Source organism: Procambarus clarkii, chromosome 46, assembly GCF_040958095.1.
Source record: "Procambarus clarkii isolate CNS0578487 chromosome 46, FALCON_Pclarkii_2.0, whole genome shotgun sequence".
Lineage (NCBI taxonomy): Eukaryota > Metazoa > Arthropoda > Malacostraca > Decapoda > Cambaridae > Procambarus > Procambarus clarkii.
Window position 1 is genome coordinate 2,254,886 of NC_091195.1, and position 18,721 is coordinate 2,273,606.

The following is an 18,721-nucleotide window of genomic DNA, read 5'->3' on the forward strand; positions in this document are numbered from 1 at the left end:
CACCACTATCCTCCTCCTCCTCTGCAACACTACCCTCCTCCTCCTCTGCATCACTACCCTGCTCCTCCTCTACACCACTACCCTCCTCCTCCTCTGCACCACTACCCTCCTCCTCGTCTGCACCACTACCCTCCTCCTCTGCACCACTTCCCTCCTCCTCCTCCTCTGGACCACTACCCTCATCCTCCTCTGCACCACTACCCTCCTCCTCTGCACCACCACCCTCCTCCTCCTCTGCATCACTACCCTCCTCCTCCTCTGCACCACTACCCTCCTTCTCCTATGCACCAACACCCTCCTCTTCCTCTGCACCACAACCACTCATCCTCCTCTTCACCACTACCCTCCTCCTCCTCTGCACCACTACCCTCCTCCTCCTCTGCATAACTACCCTCCTTCTCTGCACCACTACCCTCATCCTCCTCTGCACCACTACCCTCCTCCTCCTCTGCACCACTACTCTCCTCCAAATCTGCACCACTACCCTCCTCCTCTGCACCACTACTCTCCTCCTCCTCTGCACCACTACCCTCCTCCTCCTCTTCACCACAACCCTCCTCCTCCTCTGCACCACTACCCTCCTCCTCCTTCTCTGCTTCACTTCCCTCCTCCTACTCTGCACCACTACCCTTCTCTGCACCACTACCCTCCTCCTCCTCTGCACCACTACCCCCCTCCTCCTTCTCTGCACCACTACCCTCCTCCTCCTCTGCATCACTACCCTCCTCCTCCTCTGCACCACTACCCTCCTCCTTCTCTGCACCACTACCCTCCTCTTCTGCACCACTACCCTCCTCCTCTGCACCACAACCCTCCTCCTCTGCACCACTACCCTCCTTCTCCTCTGCACCACTACACTCCTCCTCCTCTTCACCACTACCCACCTCCTCCTCCTTTGCACCACTACCCTCCTCCTACTCTGCACCCCTACCCTCATCCTCCTCTGCGCTACTATCCTCCCCCCTCCTACTCTGCACCACTACCCTACTCCTCCTCTGCACCACTAACCTCCTCCTCTGCACCACTACCCTCCTCCTCTGCACCACTACCCTCCTCCTCCTCTGCACCACTACCTTCCTCCTCCTCCTCTGCACCACTACCCTCCTCCTCCTTCTCCTCTACACCACTACCCTCCACCTCTGCATCACTACCCTCCTACTTCTTTACACCACTACCCTCCGCCTCCTCTGCACCACTACTCTCCTCCTCCTCCTCCGCACCACTACCCTCCTCCTCCTCTGCACCACTACCCTCCTCCTCCTACTCTACACCACTACCCTCCTCCTCCTCCTCTACACCACTTCCCTCCTACTCCTTTACACCACTACCCTCCGCCTCCTCTGCACCACTACCCTCGTCCTCCTCTGCACCACTACTCTCCTCCTCCTCTGCACCACTACCCTCCTCCTTCTCTGCACCACTACCCTCCTCCTCCTCCGCAAAACTACCCTCCTCCTCCGCACCACTACCCTCGTCCTCCTCTGCACCACTACCCTCCTCCTCCTCTGCACCACTACCCTCCTCCTCCTCAGCACCACTACCCTCCTCATCCTCCTCTGCACCATTACCCTCCTCCTCCTCTGGACCACTACCCTCCTCCTTTGCACCACTACCCTCCCCCTACTCTGCACCACTACCCTCCTCCTCTGCACAACTACTCTCTTCCTTTGCACCACTACCCTCCGCGTCCTGTGCACCACTACCCTCCTCCTCCTCTGCACCACTACCCTCCTCCTTCTCTGCACCACTAACCTCCTCTTCTGCACCACTACCCTCCTCCTCTGCACCACAACCCTCCTCCTCCTCTTCACCACTACCCTCTTCCTCCTCTGCACCACTACCCTCCTCCTACTCTGTACCACTACCCTCCCCTTCCGCTGCACCACTACCCTCCTCCTCCTCCGCACCACTACCCTCCTCCTACTCTGCACCACTACTCTCCTCCTCCTCTGCACCACTACCCTCCTCCTCCTCTGCACCACTACCCTCCTCCTCCTCCGCAAAACTACCCTCCTCCTCCGCATCACTACCCTCGTCCTCCTCTGCACCACTACCCTCCTCCTCCTCTGCACCACTACCCTCCTCCTCCTCTGCACCACTACCCTCCTCATCCTCCTCTGCACCACTACCCTCCTTCTCCTCTGGACCACTACCCTCCTCCTTGGCACCACTACCCTCCCCCTACTCTGCACCACTACCCTCCTCCTCTGCACAACTACTCTCTTCCTCTGCACCACAACCCTCCGCCTCCTCTGCACCACTACCCTCCTCCTCCTCTGCACCACTACCCTCCTCCTCCTCTGCACCACTAACCTCCTCTTCTGCACCACTACCCTCCTCCTCTGCACCACAACCCTCCTCCTCCTCTTCACCACTACCCTCCTCCTCCTCTGCACCACTACCCTCCTCCTACTCTGTACCACTACCATCCCCTTCCGCTGCACCACTACCCTCCCCCTACTCTGCACCACTACCCTCCTCCTCCTCTGCACAATTACCCACCTCCTCTGCATCACTACCCTCATACTATTCTGCACCACTACCCTCCTCCTCCTCTGCACCACTACCCTCCTTCTCCTCTGCACCACTACCCTCCTCCTCCTCTGCACCACTACCCTCTTCCTCCTCTGCACCACTACCCTCCTCCTCCTCTGCACCACTACCCTCCTCCTCCTCTGCACCACTACCCTCCTCCTCTGCACCACTACCATCTTCCTCTGCACCACTACTCTCCTCCTCCTCTGCACCACTACCCTCCTCCTCCTATGCACCACTACCCTCCTCTTCTGCACCACTACCCTCCTCCTCTGCACCACAACCCTCCTCCTCCTCTTCACGACTACCCTCCTCCTCCTCTGCACCGCTACCCTCCTCCTACTCTGTACCACTACCCTCCCCCTCCGTTGCACCTCTACCCTCCTCCTCCTCTGCACAACTACCCTCCTCTTCTGTACCACTACCCTCCTCCTCTGCATCACTACCCTCATACTCCTCTGCACCACTACACTCCTCCTCCTCTGCACCACTACCCTCCCATTCCTCTGCACCACTACCCTCCTCCTCCTCTGCACCACTACCCTCCTCCTCCTCTGCACCACTACCCTCCTCCTCTGCACCACTACCCTCTTCCTCCTCTGCACCACTACCCTCCTCTTCACAACTACCCTCCTCCTCTGCATCACTACCCTTCTCCTCCTCTACACCACTACCCTCCTCCTCCTCTGCACCACTACCCTTCCCCTCCGCTGCACCACTACCCTCCCTCTCCGCTGCACCACTACCCTCCCCCTACTCTGCACCACTACCCTCCTCCTCCTCTGCACCACTACCCACCTCCTCTGCATCACTACCCTCATACTCCTCTGCACCACTACCCTCCTCCTCCTCTGCACCACTACCCTTCCTCTCCTCTGCACCACTACCCTCCTCCTCCTCTGCAGCACTACCCTCTTCCTCCTCTGCACCACTACCCTCCTCCTCCTCTGCACCACTACCCTCCTCCTCCTCTGCACCACTACCCTCCTCCTCTGCTCCACTACCCTCTTCCTCTGCACCACTACCCTCCTCCTCTGCATCACTACCATCCTCCTCCTCTGCACCACTACCCTCTTCCTCTGCACCACTACCCTCCTCCTCCTCTGCACCACTACCCTCCTCTTCTGTACCACTACCCTCCTCCTCTGCACCACAACCCTCCTCCTCCTCTTCACCACTACCCTCCTCCTCTGCACCACTACCCACCTCCTCCTTTACACCACTACCCTCCTCCTCCTCTGCACCACTTCCCTAAGCCTCCTCTTCCTCCTCCTCCTCTGCACCACTACCCTCCTCCTCTGCATCACTACCCTCCTCCTCCTCTGCACCACTACCCTCCTCCTCCTCTGCACCACTACCCTCCTCCTCCTCTACACCACTACCCTCCTCCTCTGCATCACTACCCTCCTCCTCCTCTGCACCACTACCCTCCTACTCTGCATCACTATCCTCCTCCTCCTCTACACCACTACCCTCCTCCTCCTCTGCATCACTACCCTCCTCCTCCTCTGCACCACTACCCTCCTCCTCTGCACCACTACCCTCCTCATCCTCCTCTGCACCACTACCCTCCTCCTCCTCTGGACCACTACCCTCCTCCTTTGCACCACTACCCTCCTCCTCCTCTGCACCACTACCCTCTTCCTCCTCTGCACCTCTACCCTCCTCCTCCTCCGCACCACTACCTTCCTCCTGCTCTGCACCACTACCCTCCTCATCCTCCTCTGCACCACTACCCTCCTCCTCCTCTGCATCACTACCCTCCTCCTCCTCTGCACCACTACCCTCCTCCTCCTCTGCACCACTTTTCTCCTCCTCCTCTGCACCATTACCCTCCTCCTCCTTTGCACCACTACCCTCCTCCTTCTCTGCACCACTACCCTCCTCCTCTGCACCAGTACCCTACTCCTCCTCTGCACCACTCCCCTCCTCCTCCTCTTCACCACTACCCTCCTCCTCTGCACCACTACCCTCCTTCTCTGCACCACTACCCACCTCCTCCTTTACACCACTACCCTCCTCCTCCTCTGCACTACTTCCCTCCGCCTCCTCTTCCTCCTCCTCCTCTGCACCACTACCCTCCTCCTCTGCATCACTACCCTCCTCCTACCCTCTGCATCACTACCCTCCTCCTCCTCTGCATCACTACCCTTCTCCTCCTCTACACCACTACCCTCCTCCTCCTCTGCATCACTACCCTCCTCCTCCTCCTCTGCGCCACTACCCTCCTTCTCCTTTGCACCACTACCCTCCTCCTCCTCTGCATCACTACCCTCCTCCTCCTCTGCACCACTTCCCTCCTCCTCCTCTGCACCACTTCCCTCCTCCTCCTCTGCACCATTACCCTCCTCCTCCTCTGCACCACTACCCTCCTCCTTCTCTGCACCACTACCCTCCTCCTCTGCACCAGTACCCTACTCCTCCTCTGCACCACTCCCCTCCTCCTCCTCTTCACCACTACCCTCCTCCTCTGCACCACTACCCTCCTCCTCCTCTGCACCACTACCCTCTTCCTCCTCCGCACCACTACCCTCCTCCTCTGCACCACTATCCTCATCCTCTGCACCACTACCCTCCTCCTCCTTTGCACCACTACCCTCCTCCTCCTCCTCTGCACCACCACCCTCCTCCTCCTCTGCACCACTACCCTCCTCCTCTGCACCACTAGCCTCCTCCTCCTCTTCACCACTACCCTCCTCCTCTGCACCACTACCCTCCTTCTCCTCTGCACCACTACCTTCCTCCTCCTCCTATGCACCACTACCCTCCTCCTCCTCTGCACCACTACCCTCCTCCTCCTCTGCACCACTACCCTCCTCCTCCTCTGCACCACTACCCTCCTCCTCCTCTGCACCACTTCCCTCCTCCTTCTCTGCACCACTTCCCTCCTCCTCCTCTGCACCACTACCCTCCTCCTCCTCTGCACCACTCCCCTCCTCCTCCTCTGCCCCACTACCCTCCTCTGCATCACTATCCTCCTCCTCTGCACCACTACCCTCCTCCTCCTCCTCTGCACCACTACCCTCCCCCTCTGCACCACTACCCTCCTCCTTCTCTGTACCACTCCCCTCCTCCTCCTCCTCTGCACCACTACCCTCCTCCTCCTCCTCTGCACCACTACCCTCCTCCTCCTCTGCACCACTACCCTCCTCCTCCTCCTCTGCACCACTACCCTCTTCCTTCTCTGCACCACTACCCTCCTCTTCCTCTGCACCACTACCCTCCTCCTCCTCTGCACCACTACCCTCCTCCTCCTCCGCACCACTACCCTCCTCCTCCTCTGCACCACTATCCTCCTCCGCTGCACCACTACCCTCCTCCTCCTTTGCACCACTACCCTCCTCCTCCTTCTCTGCACCACCACCCTCCTCCTCCTCTGCACCACTACCCTCCTCCTCTGCACCACTAGCCTCCTCCTCCTCTGCACCACTACCCTCCTCCTCTGCACCACTACCCTCCTTCTCCTCTGCACCACTACCTTCCTCCTCCTCCTCAGCACCACTACCCTCCTCCTCCTCTGCACCACTACCCTCCTCCTCCTCTGCACCACTACCCTGCTCCTCCTCTGCACCACTACCCTCCTCTTCCTCTGCACCACTTCCCTCCTCCTTCTCTGCACTACTTCCCTCCTCCTCCTCTGCACCACTACCCTCCTCCTCCTCTGCACCTCACCCCTCCTCCTCCTCTGCCCCACAACCCTCCTCTGCACCACTATCCTCCTCCTCTGCACCACTACCCTCCTCCTCCTCCTCTGCACCACTACCCTCCTCCTCTGCACCACTACCCTCCTCCTTCTCTGTACCACTCCCCTCCTCCTCCTCCTCTGCCCCACTACCCTCCTCCTCCTCCTCTGCACCACTACCCTCCTCCTCCTCCTCTGCACCACTACCCTCCTCCTCCTCCTCTGCACCACTACCCTCCTCCTCCTCCTCTGCACCACTACCCTCCTCCTCCTCCTCTGCACCACTACCCTTTTCCTTCTCTGCACCACTCCCCTCCTCCTCCTCCTCTGCACCACTACCCTCCTCCTCCTCCGCACCACTACCCTCCTCCTCCTCTGCACCACTATTCTCCTCCTCTGCACCACTACCCTCCTCCTCCTTTGCACCACTACCCTCCTCCTCCTCCTCTGCACCACCACCCTCCTCCTCCTCTGCACCACTACCCTCCTCCTCTGCACCACTAGCCTCCTCCTCCTCTGCACCACTACCCTCCTCCTCTGCACCACTACCCTCCTTCTCCTCTGCACCACTACCTTCCTCCTCCTCCTCTGCACCACTACCCTCCTTCTCCTCTGCACCACTACCTTCCTCCTCCTCTGCACCACTACCCTCCTCCTCCTCTGCACCACTACCCTCCTCCTCTGCACCACTACCCTCCTCCTCCTCTGCATCACTACCCTCCTTCTCCGCACCACTACCCTCCTCCTCCTCTGCACCACTATCCTCCTCCTCTGCACCACTACCCTCCTCCTCCTTTGCACCACTACCCTCCTCCTCCTCCTCTGCACCACCACCCTCCTCCTCCTCTGCACCACTACCCTCCTCCTCTGCACCACTAGCCTCCTCCTCCTCTGCACCACTACCCTCCTCCTCTGCACCACTACCCTCCTTCTCCTCTGCACCACTACCTTCCTCCTCCTCCTCTGCACCACTACCCTCCTTCTCCTCTGCACCACTACCTTCCTCCTCCTCTGCACCACTACCCTCCTCCTCCTCTGCACCACTACCCTCCTCCTCTGCACCACTACCCTCCTCCTCCTCTGCACCACTACCCTCCTTCTCTGCACCACTACCCTCCTCCTCCTCTGCACCACTACCCTCCTCCTCTGCATCACTACCCTCCTCCTCCTCTGCACCACTACCCTCCTCCTCTGCATCACTACCCTCCTCCTCCTCCTTAAGAGATGGGTGTGAGGAGTAATTAGGTGTGGGCTTCAGTGTTCTCTTTCATCTGCAGGTGTGGGTCGGGAGAGTAGCCAGGTGTGGGCTTCAGTGTACCCTTTCGTCTACAGGTGTGGGTGGGGAGAGTTGCCAGGTGTGGGCTTCAATGTTCCCTATCATCTACAGGTGTGGGTGGGGAGAGTAGCCAGGTGTGGGCTTCAGTGTTCCCTCTCATCTGCAGGTGTGGGTGTGGAGAGTTGCCAGGTGTGAGCTGCAATGTTCCCTCTCATCTACACGTGTGGGTGTAGATAGTTGACAGGTGTGAGCTGCAATGCTTCCTCTCATCTACAGGTGTGGGTTGGGAGAGTTGCCAGGTGTGAGCTGCAATGTTCCCTCTCATCTACAGGTGTGGTTGTGGAGAGTTGACAGGTGTGAGCTGCAATGTTCCCTCTCATCTACAGGTGTGGGTGGGGAGAGTTGACAGGTGTGAGCTGCAATGTTCCCTCTCATCTGCAGGTGTGGGTGTGGAGAGTTGCCAGGTGTGAGCTGCAATGTTCCCTCTCATCTACAGGTGTGAGTGGGGAGAGTTGCCAGGTGTGGGCTTCAGTTTTCACTTTCATCTACAGGTGTGGGTGGGGAGGGTAGCCAGGTGTGGGCTTCAATGTTCCCTCTCATCTGCAGGTGTGGGTGTGGAGAGTTGCCAGGTGTGAGCTGCAATGTTCCCTCTCATCTACAGGTGTGGGAGGGGAGAGACTCCTGCGAGGACTTCACCGGAGGGGCGTCACTGGTGATGACCTTGAGATTAGGATCGAGGACAGTGAGGAGAACAAGAAGTACCTCCAAGAGCTCGGTGCGTCGCTTAACAATTTTAAGAATGTTTTGATACGGTAGACTGTTGAGACCAGCCTCACGAGACCAATAATGTACAAGGACACATCTACGAGGAGCTGGTTGTTGAGACCAGCCTCACGAGACCAATAATGTACAAGGACACATCTACGAGGAGCTGGTTGTTGAGACCAGCCTCACGAGACCAATAATGTACAAGGACACATCTACGAGGAGCTGGTTGTTGAGACCAGCCTCACGAGACCAATAATGTACAAGGACACATCTACGAGGAGCTGGTTGTTGAGACCAGCCTCACTAGACCAATAATGTACAATGACACATCTACGAGTAGATGGTTGTTGAGACCAGCCTCACGAGACCAATAATGTACAAGGGCACATCTACGAGGAGCTGGTTGTTGAGACCAGCCTCACGAGACCAATAATGTACAAGGACACATCTACGAGTAGATGGTTGTTGAGACCAGCCTCACGAGACCAATAATGTACAAGGGCACATCTACGAGGAGCTGGTTGTTGAGACCAGCCTCACGAGACCAATAATGTACAAGGGCACATCTACGAGGAGCTGGTTGTTGAGACCAGCCTCACGAGACCAATAATGTACAAGGACACATCTACGAGAAGTTGGTTGTTGAGATCAGCCTCACGAGACCAATAATGTACAATGACACATCTACGAGTAGATGGTTGTTGAGACCAGCCTCACGAGACCAATAATGTACAAGGGCACATCTACGAGGAGGTGGTTGTTGAGACCAGCCTCACGAGACCAATAATGTACAAGGACACATCTACGAGGAGCTGGTTGCTGAGACCAGCCTCACGAGACCAATAATGTACAAGGTCACATCTACGAGGAGCTGGTTGCTGAGACCAGCCTCACGAGACCAATAATGTACAAGGACACATCTACGAGGAGCTGGTTGTTGAGACCTGCCTCACGAGACCAATAATGTACAAGGACACATCTACGAGGAGCTGGTTGTTGAGACCAGCCTCACGAGACCAATAATGTACAAGGGCACATCTACGAGGAACTGGTTGTTGAGACCAGCCTCACGAGACCAATGTAGATGTACATTACAATTCAATGATTATGATGTACATCTCTCAATGAGATGATTACATCTCATCAAGTATTAGATGTACATGTGTAGATGTACAGTAATCTACAGATGTACATGTGTAGATGTACAATAATCTACAGATGTACATGTGTAGATGTGCAGTAATCTACAGACGTGCATGTGTAGATGTACAGTAATCTACAGATGTACATGTGTAGATGTACAGTAATCTACAGATGTACATGTGTAGATGTACAGTAATCTACAGATGTACATGTGTAGATGTACAGTAATCTACAGATGTACACGTGTAGATGTACAGTAATCTACAGATGTACATAACATTGAGACCAATGTCCTCCTACATACGAGGACCTCGCTGGAACTCTTACCACTGACGGGTTTATCAAAGTTTTATCACAAGTTGGGTTTAGTAAGACATACAACAAGACCATGTGTATGTTTGTGGTTTGTATAAGTTTTTGTGTGTTGGTTGTATGATAAATATATCCAAAGGTTACTTGATCAACCGGGCTGTGACTTTAGGCTGTGAGCAGACGTGTCTAACAGCCTGGATGACCAGAGCAGCAGCCATAGCGGCTTGGTCGGTGACCAGACCAGGAGACATGGTCGGTGACCAGACCAGCAGCCAGGAGACATGGTCGGTGACCAGACCAGCAGCCAGGAGACATGGTCGGTGACCAGACCAGCAGCCAGGAGACATGGTCGGAGACCAGACCAGCAGCCAGGAGACATGGTCGGAGACCAGGGGTCATGGTCCCCAGAACGACCAACTGGTAGACTACAAGTGGGTGGTATGAATGTGTATGATGGTGGATTAAAGGATCTCTTGTGTCGGCGATGAGTCACAATAACGGGGCTAAAGTATGTTGACCAGACCATTCTCAAGTCGATTGTGACAATCGACTTGAGAATGGTCCAGGACGGACCGAAACGTCGTCGTCCCTTCACCTTCTAGTGTGTGGTCTGGTCTACAAATTTCTTGTGTCCATTGTAAGAATGAGTTTTTATGCTGTAGTATTAATGAACTTTGGTACGCAAGTGGTATGGATGGGTTTTGTTATATTAATGATATAAATAATTTGTTTATACTGGATATATGAACAGATATGGTATGCTGATGGCATGAATATGTTTTAGTATGCTGGAGGTATGAATGAGTTTTAGTATGCTGGAGGTATGAGTGAGTTTTAGTATGCTGGAGATACCTTCCTTGAGGTTGTTTCGGGGCTTAGCGTCCCCGCGGCCCGGCCTCTTCATTGCTGGACTGGTCAACCAGGCTACTGGACGCCGCTGCTCGCAGCCTGACATATGACTCACAGCCTCGTTGATCAGGATCCTCTGGATACCTGATCATCCAGGTATCTCGAGTGTTCATGAGTGTTCTGTCATGAACACTGTGAGAGGTTGGCCAGTTATGCCCCTTATGTGTACTGAAATAGTATAAATATAGTGGGAGGGATAGATAAGCTGCCTTCCAGTCTGTAGTGGAAGGTATAAATAAGCATTTGTTTGCTGATTTTATGAATAAGTTTTGGTATGTAACTGATATATTAGCATTTTCTACACTTTATTATCAATATGACTTTATTTACTATTGTTTATTGGATCACTATTATTAGTCTTGGCTCTTTATTTGTTAAGGGATCTTAGTTATTGTAACATTTTATTAAGGATTTTAGGCATTGAGAATTTTTGTTTGACTTTTAGGCTGCCTTAACCTTATTATCCTCAAGATTAAGCAGGAGCATATATACATCTTTGATATTTTAAGTTGCTTAATGTACAACTAAATACAGTAAGTTGCCTATTGCAATTTACCATAATGCATTAAGCAGCTTACTGTACATATGTTTTTTAGTATTATCAGTATTCTTTTGTAAATTTGCTCTAATACAGTAGCTAGCTTTTGGGCACTTACTTTATTACAGTAATTAACGTACTGTACAAGATATTTCATACAGTATGCAGCTTACTGTTCAAGTAGTTTAATACAGCAAGTGTCCTTCTGCACACTTAAATGTATAATTACTTTAGTAAAGAAACTGCAATATGTACACCTCCTTTGATACAGTAAGTAGTACTGTACTATGCTTTTTATAGTTCAGAACTGCAAGTATTAAAGTAAATACATGCGTTATCTGAAATAAAGCAACATATAAGTTTAAACAATTTAAACACTTTTATTTTCACTCATTCTCTGAGGCCTATTGTTTGGAGGTATTAACTTGCTAGTGGTATATGATATGACTTTTTCAACAGAAACAGAGTAAGACAAATCCGAGTGGTAAACGTTGCCAATGGTCCTCAGGACTCTGGCCTGAGACCTGTCTTGTTTACCGTATATATAAACCATGTTGATACAACACTCAAGTGCAACATTACCATAGTTGTCAATGGTCCTCAGGACTCTGGCCTGAGACCTGTCTTGTTTACCGTATATATAAACCATGTTGATACAACACTCAAGTGCAACATTACCTAGTTTCCGATGATACAAAAATCTACATTGAAATAAATTAAGAAAAACATAAAATCGTTACAAGAAGACTTAGGCTATTAAAATTTAACAAAAGATTTGCATATGCTGGTCAATATTGGCTATGCTCAGTTTAATATTACTTTGGCTTTCCTTTAAGTGACTGGAGAGGAAAGTCTCATTTTGATCATTTTCTCACTGATGATGACCTAACTGGTTACATTTGAGGGTATAAGACTCAGTGATTGTGACAACCTTTCCTGTCATTTTCCTGTCATAGACACCGTCACTATACCTCACTATCAAACTGTTGCTCCTGACAGTGAGAACAGTAACCATCCTTAATACATTTAACCTGGGAGAAAGTCACTATTGCTGACCTGCATAAGTTTGGAGTGCCTGCTTCACGGAAAACTTTATAATATTCCATATATTAACTAATGTAACTTTCTGCATTAGTTGCAGAAAGTTGCATCATCAGTGCATCTATTCATCAGTGTAATTTCCATCAAAACAGTTTCAATGACAATTTTTGGCAATCTGTCATGTCAGTGCTAGTTAAGGAAGGGGGGAGAGAATCCTTCTAAAAAACAAATAGAGGACGTAGGCCTGGTTGGAATTGTCACGTTAAAGAATTCCAAATTACATCTGTACTCACCTAGTTGTGCTTGCGGGGGGTTGAGCTTTGGCTCATTGATCCCGCCTCTCTACTGTCAATCAACTGGTGTACAGATTCCGGAGCCTACTGGGCTCTATCATATCTACATATGAAACTGCGTATGGAGTCAGCCTCCACCACATCACTGCCTAATGCATTCCATCTGTTAAATACTCAGTTTTTAATGTTTTTAATTTTAATAAAATAAATGTGGGTACTCAGTTTCCACCTGTGTCCCCTTGTTCGCGTACCACCAGTGTTGAATAGTTTATCCTTGTCTACCCGGTCGATTTCCCTGAAGATTTTGTAGGTTGTGATCATGTCTCCCCTTACTCCTCTTTCTTCCAGTGTCCTAAGGTGCATCTCTCGCAGTCTTTCCTTGTAACTCATGCCTCTTAGTTCTGGGACTGGTCTAGTGGCATACCTCTGAACTTTTTCCAGCTTCGTCTTGTGCTTGACAAGGTACGGGCTCCATGCTGGGGCCGCATACTCCAGGATTGGTCTTACATATGTGGTGTACAAGATTCTGAATGATTCCTTACACAGGTTCCTGAAGGCTGTTCTGATGTTAGCCAGCCTCGCATATGCCCCAGACGTTATTTTTTTATGTGGGCTTCAGGAGACAGGTTTGGTGTGATATCAACTCCTAGATCTTTCTCTCTGTCCGTTTCATTAAGTACTTCATCTCCTATTCTCTATCCTGTGTCTGGCCTCCTGTTTCCACCGCCTAGTTTCATTACTTTGCATTTACTCGGGTTGAACTTCAACAGCCATTTGTTGGACCATTCACTCAAGCTGTCTAGGCCTCCTACTATCATCCTCTGTTTAAATCCTCCTCATAATTTTTCCATCATCAGCAAACATTGAAAGAAAGGAGTCTATACTCTCTGGGAGATCATTTACATATATATCAGAAACAGTATAAGTCCAAGGACTGATCCCTATGGGACTCCACTTGTAACGTCTCGCCAATCTGAGACCTCACCCCACACATTGACTCGTTGTCTCCTGTTGCTTAGGTACTCCTTTATCCAATGGAGTACCTTCCCTTTCACTCCAGCCTGCATCTCCAGCTTCTTCACTAGCCTCTTGTATGGTACTGTATCAAAGGCTTTCTGGCAATCCAAAAATATGCAATCTGCCCATCCTTCCCTTTCTTGCCTGGTCGAAGAATTCAAGTAATCCTGTAAGGCAGGACTTGCCATCCCTGAACCCATGTTGATGCTGTGTTACAAAGTTCTTTCGCTCCAGATGTTCCACTAGCTTTCTTCGCACAATCTTCTCCATCAGCTTGCATGGTATGTAGGTTACGGACACTGGTCTGTAGTTCAGTGCCTCCTGTCTATCCCCTTTCTTGTACAGTATATCGGGAATACGTTAGCTGCTTTCCAAATTTCTGGCAGTTCCCCTGTTGCTGTAACAAGAGAGCAGTACATAGTAGTACAACATGAACATCATAACAGCATGAACAAGCCACAGGCGCGGCGCCAGTCAGGCGGCGGCAGACAATGGAAAAAGTTACACCTAGGTACCAGTTAACCAGGAGGACAGGTCAGCGGTCACCGGGTCACGAGGAGATCAGAGTTGATGCCGTCATGATAATCTTCAGGGATTAACCCCTAAACATCAAATGCAAAACCCTCATGTTCAACTGGGGAGCAAGAGATCATGCTACAGACAGTAGTGTGGGCGCAGCCCAGGAGGACGGTGTGTGTGGACTCGGGGAAGGAACATCATCTCCAGGAAAACTGTGGAACAACATACGAGTAAGTACGGCTCTCTGGTACTAGAGCACCTCATTCAGAACTCTTGGCCTCTAGTAGGGAATATAGTTAGGGAGTGTCTTATTTAATTATTTCAAATAAAGTCATATATTGTTAAGTGTTATTAAATGTGTATTAATGGTCCCTTGCTTTAGTGATATTGGGCCTACCGTCCCCCTTTGCCCCAGTAACCTAGTGTCCTTAATTATTCAGTACTCCTCCCCCCGTTCGTCTTCCGTGTTAAGGTGTTAGTATTGGGTGTGTCCTGCCTTACTCTTGTGTACTCTATAGTTCCCAAGTGGTCAGGATTATTCGAGTGTCAGGCCAGGATCCTTGTACCGTTCAATTGTCCCCTACCCCTGTCCTGGTAGGTTATTCCATCTGCATGACCTACGACTCTCACTCCGGTCGCCTGTCCGGTAACTCAGGGTGGTGGCAGCGTCACTCGGTAACTCATACGATAGGCTGTGACTACGATTATCTCTATCTTTCTGTCTCACTCTCCCTCACTAGTGTCTCACTCTCCCTCGCCCTCACTCGCTCTCGTTCTCCCTCCCTTGCTCTCTCTCTCTCTCTCTCTCTCTCTCTCTCTCTCTCTCTCTCTCTCTCTCTCTCTCTCTCTCTCTCTCTCTCTCTCTCTCTCTCTCTCTCTCTCTCTCTCTCTCCTCTGTTTACTGGTTTACGTCTTCGTATGACGGCCCGAGTGTTAACATCTTACATGATCGATATAGCATCTGTTATTACCATATAAAGAGCGGAGATTGCACGGTTAGCTCAGTGATAGTAGCGGGGTGCGCGGTCGAGATAATACAAGGCGAGTTATTACATTGCCAGTGATTTCTTATACACTATAGAGAGTGGCAGGCACAGTTCTTCTGCCTCTTCCTTTAGTATCCAAAAGGACATTGCATACTAAAGGGGACAAGGGGACAAGTATCTGTCATTGGGATACCCCGTGGCAAGATGCTGGGTGCCCCAGAGATGGCTGGGATACCCTGTGGCAAGATGCTGGGTGCCCCAGAGATGGCTGGGATACTCTGTGGCAAGATGCTGGGTGCCCCAGAGATGGCTGGGATACTCTGTGGCAAGATGCTGGGTGCCCCAGAGATGGCTGGGATACCCTGTGGCAAGACACTGGGTGGCCCAGAGATGGCTGGGATACCCTGTGGCAAGATACTGGGTGGCCCAGAGATGGCTGGGATACCCTGTAGCAAGATGCTGGGTGCCCCAGAGATGGCTGGGATACTCTGTGGCAAGATGCTGGGTGCCCCAGAGATGGCTGGGATACCCTGTGGCAAGATGCTGGGTGCCCCAGAGATGGCTGGGATACCCTGTAGCAAGATGCTGGGTGCCCCAGAGATGGCTGGGATACTCTGTGGCAAGATGCTGGGTGCCCCAGAGATGGCTGGGATACCCTGTGGCAAGATGCTGGGTACCCCAGAGATGGCTGGGATACCCTGTAGCAAGATGCTAGGTGCCCCAGAGATGGCTGGGATACCCTGTGGCAAGATGCTGGGTGCCCCAGAGATGGCTGGGATACTCTGTGGCAAGATGCTGGGTGCCCCAGAGATAGCTGGGATACTCTGTGGCAAGATGCTGGGTGTCCCAGAGATGGCTGGGATACTCTGTGACAAGATGCTGGGTGTCCCAGAGATGGCTGCCTGTCCCAGACCAGACCAAGAACTAGTGCTCTAACCATCATATTATCAACAGGATTTAAGACAAAACAAATATTTTACAATCAAGTGATTTCTGATTGCCTTAAAAGAAAAACGGTTTATGAATTTCGGGATGAAATTATAAAATTATGAGAGAGAAAGGAACGTCTTTCAAGATTCCTCTGGGCCTGTATTACAAGTAATACTCTCAGAGATAAGTATTCTACACTATACAGCAGAGCTGTATACAGGACACGAGACTGAACCTGACCTTACTACAGTTCTCTGTTAGATCTGTTTATATTTGGTAACTAATGTTTTAATATTGAAATAAATTTATTTCAAAATGTATTTTTTGTTTTGAAATTAAAATAAATTTATTGAGATATAAATTACACACGTAGAGTTTAAGCAGCTCAAGCTATTCTCATACCGTCCAGTCCAACGTGTTCATATTTACCTGAATTTGCCTGAGGGCCACTATCACTCGAGAGGCCTCGACGAGGACAGAACGTTCAACAAATTCTTCAACATTTTAAGTTTCGATGAGTTCAGCCGTGTCATGTCTGGTTTGCAGCGTTGTTAACCCTGTAAACTCTCAACTATTCCTCGTATGGGAGCCCACTTAGAGCATAAAGGCATAAACACACAACGGCATAAAGCCCAGGAACTCCCGCCATCTACAGGGACGTCCGCGCCTTGGCACCGCCCACCTCTCTCAGGATTGGTGCGCCAGCCAGCCAATCACAGCCGGCCGGCCGCTCAGCAGCCAGACTTGCTCTCAGTCAGCTACAAGTTCTCTCGTCGCCAAGTCGCGCCATTGAGGCCTTGGCAATTGAACTGTGACCCAACCAGCTCTACAGACGCTTACAGCAGAATGATGTCCAAATAAACCCATCCCACCCATCCTCATCCTTCCCCCCCCCCCAACTCCACCCCTCATTCTCTCCCTGCCTGTACAACAACACTCCACACACACACTCACACAATACACAATACACAACCTACTAATCATAGAATTAAGATGTGAATAAGGCTGTCTTTCTAAACTGTTTCTACCTCTTGTATTTCGCCATTCCAAACGATCATTCCCGAGCGGTAGCCAAAACTGGGTTCTTGAAATTCTCGCGAAGGTTTGATCGGGCAACAAACAGCCTTGTAGCAGGCTTAGGCTATCGATAGGTTCAATTACCAACTTTTCAAGTAGCTCTAGTTGCCTAACAACTAGAAGTTAGCAGCCTCGGCCGAACTAACACCCACCAGCCACTTAGTCTACCAAGACACAACACAAACATCCACCTTAGTATAGATTAGACTAGGCTTCCTGGCCCCACAAGGTTACGGCGACCAAAATCAGCTTCACTGACGAATCTGGCCAGATTCGTTCCCCAGCCCAACTACTTGAAGTAATTCATGAGATCACCCAGATTGCCTACAAAAAATGTGTTCAAAATAACAACTGGAGCCATCTTGTTGGTACACAATGCAGACCTTCCAGAACTCCTTTCGACCGACAGTCTGAACAAACTATTAGAGAAGGGGATCACAGTCTACCCCCCGGCCAACTTCCAAGCCAAACGCACTATCTTTGTACATAGGATCCATGACATCATCATGGATCACTCAGTTGACGAGATATCTGCATAAATCTGGAGAAAAAACAGGGATATTAAAATAATTCAGGCCCACTGGTTCACAACTCAATCCCACAACAACCAAGTACTAAAGCTAACTCTGGCTTCACCGGAGCAAGCAGCACAAGTCTGCAACCTTGGCTTTTCTGCATTTGGCATCAAGTCTGGCCCTGACCAACTCACCTTACAGAGGTTTCACAAGCTCAAACAATGCTTCCAGTATGACCACTATTCTAGTGCATGCAACATTGAAATCCCCAAGTGCAGCAGGTGGGCAGGGGAACACAACTACAGGGAATGCACAAGCCTAACACCCAAGTGTGCACTATGCAATGGTACACACACTGCAATCTCTCATTTGTGTCCTCATAGACAGGATGCAATCAAGCAAGCACAAGAAACGGTGACCACAGCCCGTCAACAAGCAGCAATCACCATTCCTGCCCCTCCACCACCAGTAAACGCCTGGGGTAACCCCAACCAACAACAGGCCCAATTCCCAGGGTTGCGGGCCCAGTCGGTCGATCAACGGGGACACCAAAGCAACCAACACCTCAATGACCCCACGGTTATACCATGGCAAACCCAGAACCATCCACAACAGGCCTCAACATCTAACCTTCTCGCAACAAACCCCGATCCTAGGCCCAGCTTAGGAGCTGAACTCCTAACATTTGCCCAAATTACATTTCCAAACAACCCGGTGAAGCTTCTGGATTTCTGGAACTCACTCAGGATGGACAATGGCCTGTCCCCTGTCCACATGCCCAAGGACTCGCTGGCCTACCTGTCTCCAAACAACACAACAGCCGCCGGCCAGGCCCAAGCAAAACCTAACAACCCCAACCCAAGTACTCTCCGCCCCCAGGCCTCATCCAACGCTCAAGAGACACCAAACTCCCAGAATCACCCCTATTGGGATTGAGTACTACAGATGTTGGAGGTAGCATGTTTGGAGCAGATGCTCTTTTGTTTATGATCTTGTTAATAATATTTCATGGACCTGATAATGGTTTGTTGTTGTTACTGGCGGAGAATAAAAACCATGTGGACGAAGATTGTTTGTCTGACCAAAACCATAACAACCCCGGACCCTCCACCCCGACAAACTAGCAAGCACCCAGGTCCACCATTCCTACAGTAGTTCCAAACAGGATTATACTCAAAGC

The 18,721-nt window shown here is 51.4% G+C and overlaps 1 protein-coding gene across 1 annotated transcript in view; it reads left to right on the plus strand.

Annotated features, from left to right (window-relative positions):
• LOC123748186 (uncharacterized) overlaps nt 1-11,532 on the plus strand; it is a 43,144-nt gene extending 31,612 nt beyond the window's left edge. Inside the window, exon 3 of the mRNA XM_069301647.1 lies at nt 8,155-11,532. Within this exon, the coding sequence (XP_069157748.1) occupies nt 8,155-8,309 (155 nt within the window). The 3' untranslated portion in view covers nt 8,310-11,532. The remainder of the gene's footprint in view (nt 1-8,154) is intronic.
• Nucleotides 11,533-18,721: the final 7,189 nt, after the last annotated feature.